The sequence below is a fragment of the Gopherus flavomarginatus genome, chromosome 1, assembly GCF_025201925.1.
Source record: "Gopherus flavomarginatus isolate rGopFla2 chromosome 1, rGopFla2.mat.asm, whole genome shotgun sequence".
NCBI lineage: Eukaryota > Metazoa > Chordata > Testudines > Testudinidae > Gopherus > Gopherus flavomarginatus.
In genome coordinates this window covers 231858309-231875457 of record NC_066617.1, presented here as the reverse complement: position 1 = coordinate 231875457, position 17149 = coordinate 231858309, and the positions used below count along the sequence as shown (strand labels likewise).

The following is a 17149-nucleotide window of genomic DNA, read 5'->3' as shown; positions in this document are numbered from 1 at the left end:
TGACCTTTCACTTCTTACAAACTTTAAAGGTCATTGTAAACCAAAATTAGGATTCTAGGATAATTGTAACACAGATATTTTAGTGAAACTGCTTCAGACACATAGAGTCCTACAAACATGAAATGAGCCATCAATAGCAGGAGTGAAGCCAGGTGCTTCAATAGAGTCAGGAAACAATTAGATACATCCATACATGAAAAGGAAAGATGAGACCTGAAACAGAAAATGTGTGGAAAAGAACCGCTCAAAAGGGACAAATACCGTTTCCTCTTCCCAAGATTTTTGTATTTGTTTTGACTTTGTTAGAATCATTTAAACTTTCATAGATGTTTGAGGAGGCAAAAGCTGCTGGTTAAAAGGCTGGGTTTTCACTAGCAATAACCGCAGCGACAGTCCTAACTGAGGTATAGTGCAAAATGAGCTCGGTAATTCCATCTCATCCCTTTCCCACTGTATTACCAATCCAGCTCATGCTGTTCAGCACTGTATAGGAAATACCTGCCCACAAAGGTCAGAATAGGAACTCAGTATTAACCCAGTGGTTACCCTTAAAAAACTTACCAGTTGCCTTAGATAACTAAATGAGCCAGATTCTCTCCTGCACGGAGATATCCCTACCCCAGTGCGGAGTGTGTCAGAGATCCAGTTATGGCTCCCTGATTTTCTAGCTTCTAAGGACTCAGCCCCAGCCGTAACATAAGATAGGGATGCCTGGGGACCATATGCCAGCTGAGAATTTCTATAGGGTATAAGGGAACTAACCATCTGGCCTAGCAATCACAGTTGGGCTGGTGTCCATAAGTCAAGGACAGACACAAGGCAGCAGTCAGCAAGCAGAAATAAGAGTAATCACTAGAGCCAGGGTCAATAGGTGACTGCCAGGGTCAGCACTAGACTGGGATCAGTAGGCAAGACTCAGGGTCAGAAACTAGACATCAAAAAGCAAGATGAGGCCTGGAGTCACAGCAAGCCAGAAATCTGTGTTGTTACCCAGACAATTTCTGAGGGCATGCTGTAAGGTTAAATTGTGAGCACTAGCCCATCAGAAGGGTGCCATCGTTAAGGCCCCTTTGGGCGGGACATCCCATAGTGCCAAATTGCTACAATGCTCTTTGAAGATGGCTTGACATACCCTCCTGGGAGTGATGTGGGAAAGTCAGCTGTCCCAGGTTCTGCAGACCTGGGTTCTAGTCCCCCAGGTCCTTACACAGAGAATTCTGCTCTGCCCTTTATGTCCCTTCTACTTTATAGCACATCCACTCTGACAGGGGCAGGGATGGCTGGTATAGCAGCCCAGAGCCAATTTTCACCTGGCTAGCTGCAGTTATTTGCACTCAAGTAGTACAAAGAGGTAAGAACTGGGGTCAAGAATCTGACCCCTATAATTTTTCTTCAGTATTTGCAGAAGTGTACACATTTCCTATATTAAGTTTATAGTAATGAAGGAAAAACTGTAGACACCTTCTCTGTTTATTTAAGGCACATTTGACCATTTTTTTAAAGGGCACCATTGTATGATTCCATTTGTAAACTTTCTTCATACAGTCATAGATTCTAAGGCCATAAGAAAGAAATAATTTGAGACATACTTATAGTACGGGGGATTCTAACCTGGAAAGCAGTGACTGTAAAAAAAATGATGTGGGGGTCATGGTGAATAATCAACTGAACAGGAATTCCCAATGTGATCCTAGGATGCATAATCAGCGGGATCTCAAGCAGGAATATAGCAGTTATTTTACCTCTGTATTTCGCACTGGTATGACTGCTGCTGGAATACACTGTCCAGTTCTGGTGCCCACCGTTCAAGAAGGCTGTTGATAAATTGAACAAAGTTGAGAAGAGCTATAAAGATAAGTAAAGGAATAGAAAACATGTCTTATAGCAGTGGTGGGCAACCTGCGGCCCATGGGCTACATGTGGCCCATCAGGGTAATCCGCTGGTGGGCTGCCAGACAGTTTGTTTACATTTGCATGGCCGCCCACAGCTCCCAGTGGCCGCGGTTTGCTGTGCCCAGCCAATGGAGGCTGCAGGAAGCAGCACGGGCCACAGAGACATTCTGGCCGGAGCTTCCCGCAGCTCTCATTGGCCAGGAACGGCAAACTGCAGCCACTGGGAGCTGCGGGTGGCCATGCAGATGTAAACAAACTGTCCGGCGACCCACCAGCGGATTACCCTGATGGGCCATGTATGGCCTGTGGGCCACAGGTTGCCCACCACTGCTTTATAGTGATAGATTCAACCAACTCAATCTATTTAGCTTAACAAAGAGAAGTTTAAGGGGGGTGATTTGGTTACATTCTATAAGTGTCTACATGAAAAACAGGTACTGTATATACTCGTTCATAAGCCAATATTTTTAGTAAAAAAGGGAAGCACCAGAGAAGGGGGCTGGCTTCTGAACCAGTATAGAGAGGGAGAGGTGGGACACAGCCCCTCCCCCCAACAGAGGGAGCAAGGAGAGACAGCACAGCCTGCAGAGACAGAAGGGAAGAGGCGAGGCCAGAGTCTCTCCGCTTCTGGCCACGCTGCTCTCCCGCCAGCCTCCGAAGCAGCTGCAGCTCCAGGGGTTGCAGGCTGCAGCCGTGCTGCTTGGCCCTGCCCCCCAGAGCAGGCAGTGGCCACGCCACTCGGCCCACCGGAACATACTACTGCCATGCCACCCGGCCCAGCCCACTGGAACATGCTGCAGCCACGCTGCCCAGCCTGTCGGAGCAGCTCCAGCCAAGTCAGAGACCTCCCCTGGCCCTCCCCAGATAAGGTGGGAAGGGATGGGATGGGGGAGTGTGAGGGGTAGGGGTGGGATCATGTGGGAAGTGGCCACAGAGGTTACTCCCCTGACTTCTAGCTTCTCCCCCACCCAAAATTTCCCCATTAGTTGCTGTCCTGGCCCATCAGGGTAAGCAGTTGGCACACCAGGACTCTTTGTTTACTTAGATTTACCTCCATGCCTGCAGACGCTCAAGGGAAACAAACCGTCTCGGCCCACCAGCAGCTTATCCTGATGGCCTGGGAGCCAAAGTATGCTGATCCCTGAATTATAGAGTCAACTTATGAACGGGTTATAAAAAATTTCCATTTTTACTTATCCATCTTGGGGGGGTCAGCTTATAAACGAACCGGCTTATGATCGAGTGTATACGGTACTTAATAATGGGCTCTTCAGTCTAGCAGAGAAAAGTATAACACAATCCAATGGCTAGAAGTTTAAGCTGGACAAATTCAGAGTGGAAATAAGGCATGAATTTTTAGCAAGATGATCACAATGGTCCCTTCTGACTGGTAACCTAAGAAAGGGACTGTTGTGATGATCTAGTCTGACCTCCTATAAACTACAGGCCACAGAACTTCACCAAAATAATTCCTAGAGCACCTATTTTTGAAAAACGTCCAATCTTCATTTAAAAATTGTCAGTGATGGAGAATCCACCACAACCCTCGATAAGTTGTTCCAATATTTAATTACCCTTGCCATTGAAAATAATGCGTTATTTCCAGTTTGTGTTAGTCTAACAGATTTTGAAAGATGGTGAGGATCCTTCATGGTTATTGTCCGCATATGGTACGCTTAAAGCCACATTTTAAAAGTAGTATGCAAATGTATTGAATATTTTGATTTGCAAGTCATCAACCTAAATTAGATTGTTATACGTAATGTGCTCATTATTCTTATCCCTGGTGCTAAACTTATAGAAAACAAATGTAAATAAAATGTCACAAACAGGGCACTTAAACCAGACCTGCACCTATATACCTGTAACTCTTCTGTCACATGGAGTCAGCAGTGACAAGGGCTAGTTCAAAATCTAGGGGTTCCTTTTTAACAATACAACACAGAACCATCTCAAGTCCCCACCCCTTGATGCCTATAAGAGGCAATACATCCCCTCTTGCAAACACTTAGTCTCTGTGTAGGAAAGAAACTTTTAATAAAAGGGGAAAGTAACCCAGCATTAACTTGTGAAAATGCCACAAACATGATTGTCAAGCATATGACCATGAGAAAAACATCCACCCCAGAGTACGTTGGGCACTGTCCTTTGCTCTCACCTTGCAGAGAAATTCCAATCAACAAAAGTTCCTTCAATGTGCCACTCTGCTCTCCCTCCACCACACCCCACTCACAGTTGTCCATGGTTGGTGAAGACCCAGAGTTCAGAGGTGCATTTGCTTGAGTACACCTCCCACCTGGGAAGGCAGAGGGAAGGCACCTTGGCTCACTCTGCCATCAGTCTCTGCACCGCTGCTCACTCTGCTGGCTGCTTGTTCACTCCACCATCAGTCACTCTGCCATCAGCCACTCAGTCCACTGCTGCTCACTCACCACTGCTCTCTTTACTGCAACCACGAGGGTGTACTGAGGTCCTGCCACTTAACACAGCTCTCAATGATTTTGACTGTTAGTGGGAAAGCCTCACTGCTAATGCAGACTGGACAGTCTCTTTCACTAGAGACACTCTCCCATCACTGATCTAATGCTTAGGTCTGGTTATCGGTGATTTCAGCTCTAATGATCTACAACAAAAGACTGTCAATTGAGTCTTAGTCAGCTCTGTCATAACACAGTAGAGAGGGTCAAATGGTGTCTAGAACCCTCAGGCAGGGCCCATACCACCAGGTAGAAACACCCTCTCTCATCTCTACTGGGCTTTGGCACCCCTGTCCCCTGCTTAGCAAGGGCAGTTAGGTTGAGGGTGAACCCCTCAATCAGGGCATGACAAGCACAGTTCTGTTGCCCTTGATTCACACAACCAGGACAACAACCCTTTCTATATTATTGTTGCACCCAATAACAAAGTGACTTGCAATCCAACACTCACCAAAAGTTATCATTTGGGCAAAGCAGCTCCATCCCGCTGCACACCTAGGCAGAGTGGGTATGTCTATACAAACAAGGTCAGTTCCTGAAGTCTTCTCCAGCTCATCTCTAGATGTCAGGGGAGAGCGCATTCAGACCCTGCTTACATACCATTAAAAAAAACCCACACGGACCAGCTGGGATGTCTTCCCATCATCCCGATAACATCTCTGAACTCAGACTGCAGCAATCAACACTTCCCTCCCCAGGAGAAGCCTGGAAGAAAAGGTGGGGTCTTGCAGTGTCTCCAGGTCACCAAATCTGGGTTTTGACAAACAAAGATGAGAAGCAAATTCTAGAACCAAGGACTCCATTGATACTGGGAGAGGGGGAATGGGTTTGCTAGCTCAAGCACCTCAGGTGATCTCAGCTTCTGCAGCAGGAGACAAGAAGAGAGGCAACCTCTCAGATAGCCAGACCCCAAGCCATTTAGAGCTCTGAAGGTCAAGATAGGATTTAAATGCTTAAGCTTCACCCTGAAATCAGGCAATAGTCAGTGCAAATCATGAAGCACAGAAGTAATGTGCTCTCTCTCTCTCTGTTACTGAACCCTGTTTAATGAGTGCTCCGCTGCACTGGTTGCAGTTTCTCGATGGTTTGGTAGAATAGCACCAGGCAGAGCTTGTCATAATAGTCTTTCTTTAAAGGGTATGTGTACACTGCAGCAGGACATGTGCTGCCCAACCGGGGTAGACAGCCATTCTTTGCACAAGCTAACATGCTAAAAATAGTTGTGTGGATGTTGTGGCACAGGCAGTAGCATGGGCTAGCCATCTGAGTATGGACCCTGGGGTTTGGGCGGGCTTGTATTTGGGTGGCTAGCCCAAGCTACTGTCCACGCTGCAACATCCACATTGCTATTTTTGTTGTGCTAGCTTCAGCATGCGACCAGCTGCAGTGTAGACATACCCAAAGTGACAACGGTGTGCATAACTATGGCACATCTGCATCCAGATGGGAAGGAAGGAGCTTTCTTGTTGAATGCAGATGATAGCTCTTAACTGTTGCTGCCCAGGAATTCAACATCAGCCAAGGATCCCCAGACTGTGAAGCTTTGGGGACAATGACATGATACATTAGAGATGCTGACACGATTTCCACCATTTCCTCCAGTTGTTTCTCTCATTCTACAAACATCATCTCATTCTTGCCTGAGTTGGGACTCAGTTATCATCCATTAAATACTAGATAAGTCATCACTCCCATGTAGCTTAAGGTTTAGAAGAGAACATAAGAACGGCCATACTGGGTCAGACCAAAGGTCCATCTATCCCAGCTTCTGGCAAAAAGTCTGCACAGACAGAAGACTAGAAACAGAAGAGACTATGAAAGTCTACATACTTAGAAATGTAGTGTCCGCATAGTCAAGACACCACAACCCTTGCTTGCTTGAGTTAAAGATCACAGTCACAATCCACCAGCATCCCATACTCCCAAAATAGGACTTCAGGCATGGCCAGTGGCACTAATAATAAATAATATAATATGCCCACTTCTTACTCCCTGTTTGCCTACTTCCATGCCTATCATGATAGAGATTGAGGAGACAAAACTTAACATCCCATCGCTGTCTAGGATTGCCAAGTCCTCAATTCATGGCAGACATCCAAAAGTGACCATTGAGAGAATACAGCCGCATTCTGAATAGGGACTTCCAAATAGACTGCAAATGATGCCAGAGACACACCATCCAATTCTCCAGCTCCAGCCTCCAAACCTTCCTACAAAAGTCTTAGTTCATCCACATCCTATGGAACTGTTCCATTCTAAAAAGGCTAGTTAAATTACACGTCCCCCAACCATCCATTCACCACCACAGAGATCCCACCTGACAGAGTGAACTAGGTGGTACCGCATGTCCATCTACATCTCCCCGCCCCCACCCCCCAAAACCTCCTCCCAGTAGAACACTCACTTGTCAGGGAGGCCTGACTGATATAGACCCATTCAATCCTCAGTCCCTGCTCCTCATGACCTCCCAGGGTGAGATCTCAAACATTCATCATTATAAAAAATACCTTAAGAAAAGCTAATCTCAGCAGTAACAGTTATTTCATTAGAGTGGTGACAGTTTCTGGAGAACATTAGCTTTTGGACCTATTCGTGCTGCACACCCCTGCAGACATGAATCTCTCATTGGTTAATTATCTATAATTTTGGTAAGAATGGGTGATTCATTTTAATCTCTTCTAGCTCCTATAGTTTGCTGTAAATGGCTGATTAATACTGGAAATACAAGTTACCTTGGGCAAAATGGTTGGTGAAATGCAATTTAATGAGAAAAACCGTATAAGAAATGATTGAACATTTCCAAACTAGTGAGTGCTGTGGAATATCTGTAATTACTAGGTCCTTGGCAGCTGATGACCAAGTGTTTGTGTTCATTAGCTTCAGAGCTCCCTGATGCTTTCTTCACACCAGCTGTGAATGGAAAACACATTAGTCTCAGCCATGAAAAGAAGTTAAAACCCAGTAAACAAGTCAGTCACGATAAATAAATGCTAATGGCCTGCATTTTCCCTGGTTCATTCCATTCCTGGACAATGAATACAAAAAGTGAGGACAACAGCAGGACATTGAAATAAAATAAAAAGCGACAAAGTTTTCCGTCAGGAATGGAAATTTCTGGGGGTTGCATGTTTTATTCTTGGCAGAATTTATATTCTCTGTTTGTACCTTATTATTTTCTTTTCCATTTTCCTTTGTTATTTCTGAAAAATTCTTGAACAGAAGACATATGCAGCAGCACCATCTGCTGGTTAAATCTAGTGCTGTGTCAGCAGAGGAAAATTCAAGCTCTTCTTTAAACTTGTCTTGTATAACCATCTAGTTAATTGCATTCTATAAAGACTTTGAGCCTGATTCTTAGATTCATTTATGGCCCTATCACAGGGCATGGCTCCCCTCCTGCCTTCTCCCTGCAGAAACTGCACAGACTCCCATGCTGGCACCTTCACAGGTCTTTTTATTTTGAGTTCCCTACATCCTTTCCACAACAATCCCCATGCAACAGTTCATTTATAATGTTAACCTAGCGTTTGGCCTGCTCATCAGGGCCTAAGAGGAACATAGGTCTCCCTATTCTGTACCTCTGTGTGACCAGGCTCAGCAAGACCTGTCCCTCTCTCTCCCCCCTATGGCACCTCCATCCTGCCTTTTTATCAGCCTTGTTCTGGTGGGGTAATTGGCTCCTCAGACCATCTAGCTGCCTAGCCTGATTGACTAATTACCCCCCATCAGCTTTCTCAAGGGGAACTAATTAAAGCCGAGTGATCAGAGTTCAGGCTCCCATGTTTTCACTCTGCACTCTGTCACAGGGTGTGTCTCTAGTGCTACAAAGGGGCCCACACAAGCTAACCTAACCAGACAGCTGAGGCATCTCATGCGTGTAGAACCATTTGCTGCCCCCAAACTACTCTCTTCCTACCTCTAGCCCAGGAGTGGAAGCTGGGAGAAAGTGGTGTCCAAAGTGCTGTCTGCTAGAAGTACATGGTTATCCTTGGTTGCTGGAATGGCTTCTTAGAGACATTGGTATGTAGGCACAAATTAGAGCAGTTATGAAGTGCCTCTAAGTTATACCAGAGGCCAAACCTTTTTGTTTTTGTGTTTTAATTTATTTTTTTAAATCAAAACTGGAACACATTTCAGTTTTTAATCAAAACAAAAAGTGTTCCAATTAACCCAGACTGATATGTGTGTGCATGTGCATGTGTGTGTGTGTGAACATATTCTGTTGCATGGGGGAAAAAATTCATTCCGATTTGAAAGAAAATCAAATTTCAAAATCTCAACATTTTTCATGGAATTTTTTCATGAAATTCCAGTTCCCTAACAGCTCTGGTCAAAATGTTCAACTATTCCAAATATTGGCATAGCCATTTAGGTCCCAGGATATTAGAGAGACCAGGTGGGTGAGGTAATATCTTTTATTGAACCAACTTCTGTTGGTGAGAGAGACAAGCTTTCCAACTACACGGTGCTCAGACCTGAAGAAGAGGTCTGTGTAGCTCAAAAGCTTGTCTCTCTCACCAACAGAAATTGGTCCAATAAAAGATAAGACTTCACCCACCTTGTCTCTCTAACTATTTAAAGAAATCTGGGGATTTATGTGCCCCTAACATTGCTTAGGGATATAATTAGCTGGGGAGCAAAAATATGTTTTTTACATGCACTGGAACCTCAAAGTTGGGGGTTACTGTTAGTGAGAGGGAGGCCCATGACCTTTGTTGAGGGAGTCTTAAAAGAAATAGATATGGTCCCTCCCATCCTGTAGGAAGAACTGCAGAAAGGGGTTGGGAAGAAATTAAAAAGTTAATTGATCTGATTCATTACTGTGAGTAGGATGGCATAACACTGATCATAATGTACAGTAGTGAATCAGGTTCAGGAAGTATCTGGAGAGAGTAAAGTAAATCTGCATAAGGAGAAGGTTTGCAAGTAATCTATATTTGTTTTACAATTACCAGTTTAAATGAAAGTAAAGCCAATGTGAGTCAGAAAATATGGACTGTTCTTGTAAGGGAAAAGCTTTCACACCAAGTATGTACGCAAGAGAAGGGCCAAAAAGAGGATAGGTATTTAGAAATCTGGTCACCCTTTCTACCATACTCGGAAGAGGAGGAATCCCCAGCAGGCAAGCCAAACTTTTTAGCCAGTTCTTTGAATATTAATCTGATCCTGAATAAGTCCCATACAATGCAGTATGTTAACATTTCATTTTAAGTTTGTTTTAATAAATAGTTAAAATAAATGAGAAGGTAAAATAAAACAATAAAAAGTTTGTTTTTTTAAAAAAGGAGGGAGAGGAGGTTTCAGAGACAGCCCATTGCCTATTTGTTTCCAGCAAGAACTGTTAAGTAAGGAAGAGTTTATCTATTTGAAAAGAATGAGACAATAATTTGTGTATTTATTTAATGTAAATGTTGTAGGGACAGCTGAAATCTTCAGGAGAGATCCAGTACCCACACCGCTTCAGGGGACAAACAGCTGCTTCAGCTCTTATCGCAGCATTCTTTAGACATTTTAAAGGAAAAATACTGTGGTTACAAGAGCCCCAGACTCAGACAGGATTCCAGCTTATGATGAGAATTTGTATAGTATTATAAAGTTGTTAGCTCCCTGTTACAAGCCAGAGTATTAGACCTCAACCCAGGATGCTGGAATATTAAAACATAATGCAAAATTGGTGCTCTAATTAAAAAACAAAAACCAAACTTAGAATATAAACAATATATTTTGAGCAAACATCATGTACAACAATGGTTGAATAATCTTGTTAAAAACGGCTGAAATAGAATCCTTGAGCAAAATTACAGCCTAGAATCTCCAAAAATATATTCATGACAGTCTTTCAAACACTGAGTGGCATTTGGCATGATTTCAAGTTTGGAAATAGCTGCAGATTTCACTAAGCTTACCTTACAGCTTCAAGGATATCTATGCATAAAACTGTAATCCATCAGTTTCAATCACAAATGATTTAAAAATAAATAAATATGTAAATATATTGAGATGATGCAAAATGAGCCCAGGGAATTCATCCTAGTTATACAAGATAAAAAGATTCAGGTAAACGGAGCCAAGCTATTAAGTTTTCAAAAGGTAAACAGCTAAAAAAACAGCCCTCACCACCTGATATGATTATGTGTCTCAGGATATTAGCTTTGCCCTACAAACACACTGATTGAGGTCACAAAATCAGAAGCTTAAAAGTAAGTGGCAAAACTGCTAAGAAAAAATTACTTACTGTTTCTGATCCTAAAATTTGGAGAGCTGAATTCTGATGTGGGTATTTAAAGCATGATCCAATGCTCATTAAAATCAATGGAAGTACTCTTGTTGACTTAAGGGCATGGGATCAAGCCTTTAAGCAGGGTATCTACAGTCCACATCTATATGCCAAGTAGGGATGTAAATACTTATTTTACATACCAAAGGACCAAATATGAGCATACAGTTGTGGAATTTGGCCATTCTATTAAAGTTCCCATGTTTGTCAACTATGTAAACCACACAGGTGTATTGGAAAAGTTTTAAACAAGATGCTGTATTTGAAAAGTTGTGTGTCCTTCTTTTACATGCTAAGGACTCTGTATTTCCTCCTGCAGAAGTTAATGATATCACCAGCACTGGATGCAAACCATTTTCCTGTACTTTGCATATTAGTAAGGCAGTCAGCTTCTGCTTGGGAAACACAGTCCTAGTGAGCTCTTGGCAACTGAAAAAGGAGAAAATTATTTTTAAAGTGTAATTTACTGAGTAGTAGCATTTGGATCTACACATGTATTCTTTTGAGAAAGACAGTATGGAGATATCCCAGAAGAATATGCACTTGGCATTTAATGCTTAAGTACTGTGTAAAAGCACCATGTTTCAGAATGAGAGATGGGACTGAACTAGAAAGTTTGTACTCAGATCCCAGTCCAGACTTTCCCAAATTCAGGGTGTGCAGTTCTGTGGTTTTGCTTCAAATCCATCTCTATTCAGATTCAAACATTCTTTGAACAGAGAGTCAATGTAATTATCTGCAGAGAGAGAGAATAGCTAAAATACACTAAAATCATTCTTTCTACCCTAAAAAGCATGAGTTCAAAGAGCTTGTAGGATATTTATGAATAAATCTAAAACTGAGTATAGCTGACTGAAAGCTGGCTCCACTAATGTCAATACGAGTTTTGCTATTGACTTCAGTGGAGTCAGAATTTAAACCCTTGTGTTTGGTTGACCAACACGCAAATTAAACTAGAAAAAAAAAGGGAGGAAAGCAGATTACCGTTGTCCTAATTTTATTTTAATTAGAGTTTTCAAAGTATTTATATGGGATGGACTTTTCTAAGTATTTATGTTTTCATTATTTACTATATTATTCTACATTAAAGATAATTGTTTTTATTCTCTCATGTGGGAAATGTTAAGAAAGAGGTAGAATGTTTTCCAAGAAAGATTTTTATTTCACCCTTTGAATGAACTCTCTGGTACCTTTTTCTGGAGGAAAAAAAATGAAGCTGTCCTTTTTGATGACCTGCTCATAAATCCTTAGGAAATTTCACTTCTCAATCAAACTATAAAGCGGAAGAACATTTACTCCCTGCCAACATGTGGTAACCTGTGTCCTTGAAAAATTGATCCTTAAGGGAGAAGTTATACTGAGCTAGGAGGTCATTAAGTCTCAGAACACATCAATGAATGAGTGTTTTTAATGGCTGATCAAAAATAATTTTCCTACTATTTCCCCACTGCAGGAAGCTACCCTCAACAATGATCTATATGCCGTAATGGCAATAATGTAAACCCCTAACAGTTTCAGATGCCCGTCTGAATAGATCGTTGTTGGCTGGTGCTCATCTACATGCACTGTTGGATGTTCTGAAAACACAGAATATTCTTTAAGAACTAGTTAATATTTTCATGTTTAAAACATGAAGGGCAGAAATAACCTAATTCGATAAAATAATTGACATTCACTATCTTCCCTTTACTTTTCTTTGAATTCTAAGGAAGAAATTTTCAGCAAATTCATTGATCATCTTTAAAAGAGTGGAATTATCTACGCCAAATGATTAACCAGTTTTTCCATGTCAAATCGCCCCACTTGCTTTGCAGGGTTGGAATTGGGTCCGTTTCCTTATACATAAAGGGCAGCAAGAGTGTGGAACATCTTCTACAGTTGACATGGGCATCCTAGATGGTTGCTGTTTAAAGCAAGACTTCAGCCATCCTTCTTATTTAATAAATCTGAGATGTTGTTTGTACTGCACTAATACATGTACTTGGTGCAGTATGGCCAACCCCAAGCATTCAAAAATCAGGCCTCAAAGAATCATGAGATTAGCTTAAAAATCATTTTCTTAAAAAAAAAATGATAAATTTGGTCCTCATGTTACTTGCTTTCTGGTTTCTGAGCTGGGTCACGTTATCAAGTTTTTCTCCACAGCCACGAGGGCTAGAAAATTAGTTCCTTTTTAATGAAAATTGAGATTCTCATCTAAGCACATGACTCCAGCAGCTGGAACTTTCAGAGAAACATCACATACCACAAGATTCACGGTAAAATTGCAAGAGTTGACAACACTATGACAAACTGCGCCTTATTTTTACTGGTATGGTTTTGAATACAAAATGTTTAAATGTGGAGGAGAAAATGTTTCAGCTCATCCGGGAGCAGAAGTCCAGTTATTTTATGATGTTGTTTGTGTCCGAAGCACTTCCTAATGCACAGGCGGCACAACTGCATCAAGGACAGGGGCCCTGGAGAAAGATGCCACAAGACAAGTTATAATGTGATTTTATTGTCCCAAGATCAGGAGTCACAGAACTGAAGCTGCAGATATGTAACAAGGCCAACTTTTGTGTAGTACAGGGTAGACCAGCTTTGGAAGGGCAACATTCCCAAGCTCTTAGCTCCTGCAGGCTCCTAAAAGCTCAACACACAGGAAATTCTTTACCAAATCATTTGAGTCACATGGTGTTTGGAGCAGGTAATTTAAGTTTAAGGGAGATCAGAGGTGGTGTTAGCCTACTGGAGGCCCTACGCTTGCATATTGTGGGAGGGGGCGTCCCTCCACACACAACATATACTCAAAAAGCAAAGAGGGGCCCCTGTGAGCTGCTCAGGATCCCCAAACAATTGTTTAGTCTGCTTATGCCTAGTGCTGGCTCTGAGAAAGATTATCATTTATAAATAGATTTTGTAGCTGAATACTGAAAGCAGCACACAGGGACCGATTCCCCATTGCTATGCTCCTGGTGCAGTCATTTATTCTAGTGCAAAAACGGGTGCTAAACACTATCAAATGAGGAATTGCCTCTCACTTACTCCACTAGAAGCAATTTATCCCCATGTTGCCCAGGTGTAAATGACCATACAAGAGGCAAAGCAGTAGTAAGTCGAGCCCACAACGTAAATATGTTGTCTTGGAACCAAACACAGTCATTCTTAATACTTATACGGGAATGATCAGTAGCTGTATTTTCCTACAAGCTATAAGACAAATGTTAAATACTTTATGTTGCTTGAAAATAAGAGATGATTAATGCTTCCTTCAAAATCCTTTCCCTTGAGTGAGATTCAAGTTTGCGGCCCACTGGTTTCTGCAGAAGTATTCACAACAGTGATAAACACAGAGCAAGAGATGCAATATATAATCCCTTATTTAAACCTTCAAGATTAAATAGTCCCATGCTGATAATGCAAGCCCTAGTAAAGAATCTATGTCTTTTATTTAAATGTAATAGAATAACATGCTTAATGGAGGGCTTATCGTTCTTGTTAAGAGGTAGTTACTATCATGTATTTAAATACAAAACAGTTGGATCATATAACATGTCATTTGTACGGCTATCTCATCATGCACAGCAGTTACAACAACAGAACAGTTACTGTCAGAGTAGATAAGAAGAGCAGACAAGCAGGACACACTAATGGGGGAAGGCAGGATTGGGTTGGGTTTAAGCAATGTAAGAGGATATGAGCTTTATGAGGTATTTTAGAAAGCAAGAGGGAATCAGTGAAATGGGATCAGGGAGGCAGAGACAATGGTACTAGCTAAAAGTAAGTCCCAGTTAAGATTTTCTAAAAGAGGTTAGAAGATAAAGGCATTTGTGGTCACTAGATAAGCTGTGTTGGCAGTAGCTGTGAGTAAGGGAGTTGAAGGTACTGATGGAAGCCGCTGGTACTGCTTTTGGGTAACAGCTTTAAAAAGCAGCTGTTTTCAGAGTCCTTCTACACTCCAGCTACCACTTTTTCAGCAGCTTTTCACAGCTGGCTGGGTTCTCTTAAAGATGGTTTTACTGATCAAATGGCTGTAGCAACAGCACTGTCAAGATGCAGTATTAATGAGACATGTATTAATGAACCTGGTAAATACAGAGGCTTGAGTCTTCTCCACTGCTTTGCATCTTATGCTGCCATTTACCTCTGTGCACAGAGAATGCAAGACTGTTCCAAGTCAGAACAGCAGCATTTTATAACCCACATTACACAAGTTTAAGAGACTGTGTATGGTACAAGGAAATGGCGAATCCAGACCAGAATCACTTCATGCTTCAGGGTCTGTTCCCGCTGAAACTGGCAGAACTGCAGTTAGACAAGGTGGGTGAGGCGGTATCTTTTATTGGACCAACTTCTGTTAGTGACAGAAACAAGCATTTGAGCCACATAGAGCTCTTCTTCAGATCTGGGAAATGTACTCAAAGCATCACAGCTAAATGCAAGGTGAAACATAGGGTACGTCCAGACTACCCGCCATATCGGCAGGTAACGATTGATTCATCAGGGATCGATATATCGCGTCTCATCTAGACACGATATATCGATCCCCGAATGCACTCCCCGTCAACTCCGGAACTCCACCAGAGTGAGCGGCCGTAGTGGAGTCGATGGGGGAGCCGTGGCCATTGATCCCGTGCTATGAGGATGGGAGTTAAGTTGGAATAAGATACGTCAACTTCAGCTACTGTATTCCTGTAGCTGAAGTTGCATATCTTACATCAACACACCCCCACCCCCCAGTGTAGACCAGGCCATATAGTAGAACAAAAGCAGTGCACACATATTCTAAGGGACCATTCAAGATAGAGTGGCCCATTAACACCTCTTCAGTCATAGAACAAAAAGAGGGGGTTAGTGAGTTACAGATTGTTGTAATAAGCCATAAATTCAGAGTCTCTGTTCAGTCCATGATTTTTAGAGTTAGCAAAGTTGTGAATTTAAGCTCCCAGGCTCATCTTTTGAAACTGCAGTTGACATCAATGGGAACAGGAGTGACTATTGCAATATTACATTGTGCGTTTCATTTTGTCCATTTTATTTTGCTCTGCCATAAGTAAATGTCTCTTTGAGAACTTCTTAAAAGTTTAAAAACACTCCCATAAGAGCAGAAATGTTTCACTGAAAAAGAGAAAAGTTTAAACAAAATTTAAAAAATCAATTTCACACTCCTGAAAAATAACCAAAAAATGCAAGGCAATTCGTGTATTCAAGGTAGTTCAGCATAGTGCTGGTTTATTCAGCTAGTTCTCCGGAACACATGCACAACTGTCTGTATCATTCACATAGAAAACATATGCAGTGAAACATTAGATTGAGGCAATAACATTCTGTAACTGTTCATATGGGTGACTGTGGGCTGGTACTTTGACCAATAGTCTACTGAAGCAAAAATCCCTATATGCTGCCATTTCCTGCATATTTGTAGGTAGAGCCTTCCAAGCATTTACCAGACAGAGGAAAAGAAAACAGAATGGAAACCAAGTCTGATTAGCAAGTGAGTCTACTGGAAAATGGAGGCTGCACAGGACTGCAGGAAATACTATAGCTCACCTGCCGCCGGTACCAGAGATCACCATATCCATAGAATGACTCTGAATAAAACCAAAAGGAAGTAATACTACAAGAAGGGATTCTGAAGGTTAAATAAAAGGCTGTATATTTTCACTCTGTTTTCAATTGCTTCAGAGCAGACAATTTAGAAACCAGCTGCTAGCAAACCTGGAACTTACTCAGAAAAAGGAATTTTGAAGAACATTTGGGAAACACTACTCAGTAGCAAAACGGTCTCCAGAATTTTATAAGTACAGGCTTCAATGACTGTAAAAGCTGAAATTCCCTTAGAACCATTAATTATTGTCCAGCCCCCTCAACACTCCCTTCCAATGTTACATATGGTTCTGTGGCTGCTCCCTGGGCATGCATGACATATTCTTTTACCTCAGATAAACACATGTGATGTGAGTCAGAGGTCTAACAGAAAGAGGATTTGAGTTCTGTAACATACAGCTGTGTGTTGGCAGAATGTGTTCAAAGACCAAATATCTGGGCCATGCAGCACCATGTGGTTGTTTTCATAATATTATTGACTACACACACAGGGCCTGATTTCACACTGTGTTATTCCAGTTTTACACTGGAGGAACTCCACTGATCTCGGTAGAGTCACATTGGCACAAACTGGAGTAATATAGTGACGGATCATACCAGCAGTATCTTGTTTAACATAATGATACTAACTGCTGTTTACTGCCTCCATAGGAAGTTCTAAATGAATACATTATAGGAATGTAACTCTGTTGACCAGAGGCATTGTTCAGATTTACCTGGCAAACACACAGGATTTCCCCGCAGAATTCATAAATATAATATACTCAATAAAACAAAATGGATTTGAAGCCATTTTGATTTATAGGTAAATAACAGCTGCTTTTTAAAAGTTTAAATAAGAATGAAACCTAAAGATTGGAAGAAAGGCTGGATTCTGCAGGACATAATATAGGACCTTAATAAACACATACCA

General features: G+C 41.8%; 1 protein-coding gene across 2 annotated transcripts in view; it reads right to left on the bottom strand.

The window, feature by feature from the left end:
- Nucleotides 1–10073: 10073 nt before the first annotated feature.
- Nucleotides 10074–17149, bottom strand: part of LOC127056300 (ankyrin repeat and SOCS box protein 11-like) — an 87348-nt gene continuing 80272 nt past the window's right edge. For both annotated transcript variants that reach the window (XM_050963958.1, XM_050963975.1), the window contains one exon: nt 10074–13106. In XM_050963958.1, the coding sequence (XP_050819915.1) occupies nt 12982–13106 (125 nt within the window). In that variant the 3' untranslated portion in view covers nt 10074–12981. The remainder of the gene's footprint in view (nt 13107–17149) is intronic.